The sequence below is a fragment of the Anneissia japonica genome, unplaced genomic scaffold, assembly GCF_011630105.1.
Source record: "Anneissia japonica isolate Jap-2015-1 unplaced genomic scaffold, ASM1163010v1 scaffold211_len1577895_cov191, whole genome shotgun sequence".
NCBI lineage: Eukaryota > Metazoa > Echinodermata > Crinoidea > Comatulida > Comatulidae > Anneissia > Anneissia japonica.
Genome location: NW_022711099.1, coordinates 375116 through 379294, shown reverse-complemented (window position 1 = coordinate 379294; position 4179 = coordinate 375116). Strand labels below are relative to the sequence as shown.

Sequence of the window (4179 nt, the reverse complement as noted above, 5' to 3'; positions counted from 1 at the left end):
TATACCATCCTAGCTAGTCTAGGCCTAGAGTAGGATAAGGCTAGCGCGACATGTGGACGTTGGTACGAGTAGGTTAGTCTACAAACATCGCCTAAAGAAATTGATTTTACCCGGCAGAACGAAAGAAGGAAACTTCGCTTTTCAGTCGTCTTAGGCACTCTTTTTTTTAAACAATGACCTTTCAGAGGTCAAATTGCTGTCAAGAATATGAATTGGCTGCTTCGCAGCAATAATATCTCAAATTTATATGGTGCCAATTCCAAACAAGACCAAAGGCGCAAAGCATGTGAAAAGCCACCGGAAAACAAATAGTTCTTAAGCTGTGACTTAAAGTTGCAAATAGAGTATAGAGGATAAAAGTCAACAACTCTTGAATAAAAATGATAAATTAATAAGGTAAACATTAAGGTGATCCCTGGCTACTGTACCAGCCTTAGAGAGATGCCATAGTAACTACGTGTTCACATCATTCCATGATGAAATGAACCATAGCATCGGGGTAACCCCCTACTCTTCCAAAAGACACAATGGGTTCTTTAAAGCAGGTTGGCACATGCACCTTAAATTGCAGGCGAATGATGTGGTGATAACTAATTTCTCTGCACAGGTTGCTTCTTTTTATCTTTTTCAAAGTTTAGGTAGGAACAGTTTAACAGTTTATACTTTTGATAGGATGTACTTTAATTCACATTTGAAGTCTGACTACCAACTTCTTTTAGTTGGTGCCAAATATTTCCTACTGGAAATTGGTTAATACATGTATTATTATTATTATTTGTTATGAGCCCAATGTACACTGGACCTTTGGTTTCAAGTCTTCTTGGGGATAACATGGTTCTACCAACTGAACCCTGGGAAGAAGTATCTCAACTGCTGATATATAAGGCAGTTAGTACACTGTAGTGGTGCCTCAGCCTTACTATTCTGTCACCCGACCCACCTCATTAAAATGAATACCAATATATCAGAGTGTAATTAAACATGAAAAATAATATCATGTTAAACTTCAGGATTATGAATAATTAAACGTAACTTCAATGTTTGTTAGACATAACCCAATATAAAGCTGTTAATAGCAACACTTAGACAGGTCAATGCCAGTGGATGAGTCATTGATGTTTTCATGTCAACCCCAATAACAAAATTGGAGGTTGAATTACCGTTATTCTACCGGAGTTCAATCCCACAAGTAGGTGTGTACTGCAAAATCCTAATATCACTTCCTTTATACAAGTGGTTAATATTTGTATTAAATGATAAGGCCATTTTAATTGTGCAATTAATCTTTGATATCATTCAGTAGCATTGAAAATTCTTCAAAAACTTTCTTCTGGCTAATTTTCTAACTCTATTATATGTGATACAAGAAAGAAATGTTAATTACCAACTTTTTGTATCTTTTCAGTGCTATTTTATTAAAAAAGAATTAACTGCAGTATACATTGAAATGTCTCTAAAGTACTGTAATTATTACTGCAGGCACGAGTTGTTAAAAGCAATGTGTCGGCCTATAATTTTACCCCATATTGGAAAAAATTATCACCCGATGTTCTGTAAAAACTGAAAGGTCCACTGATTAATCTCAGATAAGATGGTATAATACAACTATTGAAATGCACGCCATTGTGTTGGGATTCAATATTTCGACATTAATTATGTCATCATCAGGAATGATGATGACATAATTAATGTCGAAATATTGAATCCTGACACGATGGTGTGCATTTTGATACTTGGATTATGCACTGTATTATACTATCTTATGTCCTGCAAACAATTAATAAAAACAAAATCTAAAAGCAATGTTAAACATAAATACTGTACATTTATAAGTTACTTAATTGTAATAGAAATTAGGACCCTCATTTAATCTAATTTTTTACAAAAACTTTATTATGATTTGTTCTCATCACTTCAACTAAATTTCATTGTTTCATTTTAGGAGCATTTTGACTCGACTTGCACTTTCAGATCGTGACTTCAGGTTTAAACAAGTTTTCTCAATTAATCAATCAAGTAAAAGTATTAAACTAAGCAAAATTAATGTTTCATTGTTTCTTTCATCTCAATTATAAAATAAATTCAGACTATTCCTAAGTTTTTCATTTTTGTTAGGTTTTAAATTTTGTTTAAGATTGAAATTGCTCTCCTTTGCCATCATTTGTGGAGCTCTGTTCTATTGTAGATAATTACTGGAGGTTTCTAATATAATAATACTTACATCTAGCTTTCCAGCCCTTCTTTGATGGTCTGTATGACAGCATGGTAGCCTCTTTATTAACACAAAATGTACGTTCATGAGTTTTGCGTTGTTCTTCTTTAACCTTAATGAACGGTGTTCCTCGTTGTAGTCGCAGTAGTAGCTGCTCACCTGTATATCAGTAAAGTACATATATTATTACTTATTTATTAATTATTTATTTATTTATACATTTTCTCTGTTTTGTTCATAAGTAATAGCAATGTTTATGTCCTATCTTTGGTATGTAATTATGAGATCAGAAAAACTCTATATTGGATCATCTTATAGTGTCAGGTAGACTAAAACATTAATATCTATAACAATTACAATAGTATAGAGTGAAAATGTTAGGCAATGCATTATATTTACTCAATATTTAAATTCAGCTTTTTTTAAGACTGGTGATTCACAGCATGGAGGTATTTCCATGGTTAGATGGAAGCCTTGATATTTGTAAGAACCCAAGTAAAAAGCCTTGATACTTTTAATCTGTCCTTGGACCACCTTACAGAAAGTGTTTCAGAATACAAGAGTGTGTGCTCTGCAAGCAGTAGTTTCACCACATCCAATGTTTTAGGTATGACTAGGTCATACCTAAAACATTGACCATGGAAGCTAGGGCCTACTATATTAAACTGTAGGCATATCTGCCAAATCTAGATCATTTACATTGGCTAGTACACAGTTGGTAACAATTTTAAAAAGTGATGACTTATTTTTAGAAGTAAATAACAAGAGTGTGCACACTATGATGTGCCTCCCTGGTCTTGGACCAACATTGAAAGTTAATAATTTTGTTAATTTTTGTTTTTTTATCAAAATATAATTTCAAAATGCAAACTGGCACTCATTCAGTAAGGTACTATCAGGGAGTTGTTATAGTGACTGGAGATCCAACGCTGGCCTCTAAACAGCGATCATGGCCTAAAGGCACAATAAACCTATTAAGAACAAACGAACCGCCAATTATGAAGGCCATTTACGAGCGATAACGAGGCCTTTGATGTACATACTATCATACAGACCGGCTTCAACAGTGCAGCACCGCAATGGGAGGCGAGGACATGAACAACAAACCAAGTGTCCGATGTTACTCCAATAGTAAAACCCTATGCGCAGTTTAAATGGTTCATAGTTCAACTATTGTTCTTTGGATGCACTGTTGATCAGCATTTCGCGGCCTATATTTCACCGAAAAAAGCAAAAAAATCCGATAATTTTTCGTTTGTCTGTACTCATACGAAAATATAGCTATCATTTATAATGTCTATAATATTAGATGATTTTTAAGCAAGATTGAAACACTTTCCTAACGGTTCCTATCGATGAAACCTCGTGTTATTGGTGCGTAAACATGTGTTCGTACTCCTGGTACTCAACAATAAACTGTGCCCATGCGTGTTCATAGAGAAAACCTCATTATAAATTCAATGATTTGGCAGGTGGTGACGTCATTGAACATGGTTTTTGTTGGTGATAGTTCCTGTTTAGTAGCATAGGCCTATGTTTTACATGTATAGGTTTCATGGTTCGATCAATGAGTTAGATTAATCCTGATTTAATGATAAGGAGTGGGTGTGTGTGTTTGTTAGGTTTTTTTTATATTTCCTGGTGTTCCTCTTTTAATTAAATGTTTATAAAATTAGTTTTCCTGCTTTACTTTATTATTTTCAGATGAATATTAGTGCAGTCTATTAAGCAATCCAACTAAATAATATGACAAAATATGGCGTTACTGATGGAATGAATAACTGATAAACAGAAAAATACATAATAATTAATAATGATTATCAGTATATTTATTAAAAAGTAAAAATGAAATATGATAGTTTCACGTAATTACTTATTTCTTAGATATTATTTTAACGATGGATTCTATTTTACATTTTACCACTTCCAAACAATAATTGTCCAATGGGGTGACATATGTGCAAGAT

The 4179-nt window shown here is 33.4% G+C and overlaps 1 protein-coding gene across 4 annotated transcripts in view; it reads right to left on the bottom strand.

Moving 5' to 3' along the window:
* The window catches only part of LOC117107267 (1-phosphatidylinositol 4,5-bisphosphate phosphodiesterase delta-4-like), a 64217-nt gene that overhangs the window by 49251 nt on the left and 10787 nt on the right, over nucleotides 1-4179 (bottom strand). For all 4 annotated transcript variants that reach the window (XM_033248895.1, XM_033248892.1, XM_033248896.1 and 1 more), the window contains exon 3: nucleotides 2222-2371. In XM_033248895.1, the coding sequence (XP_033104786.1) occupies nucleotides 2222-2371 (150 nt within the window). The remainder of the gene's footprint in view (nucleotides 1-2221; nucleotides 2372-4179) is intronic.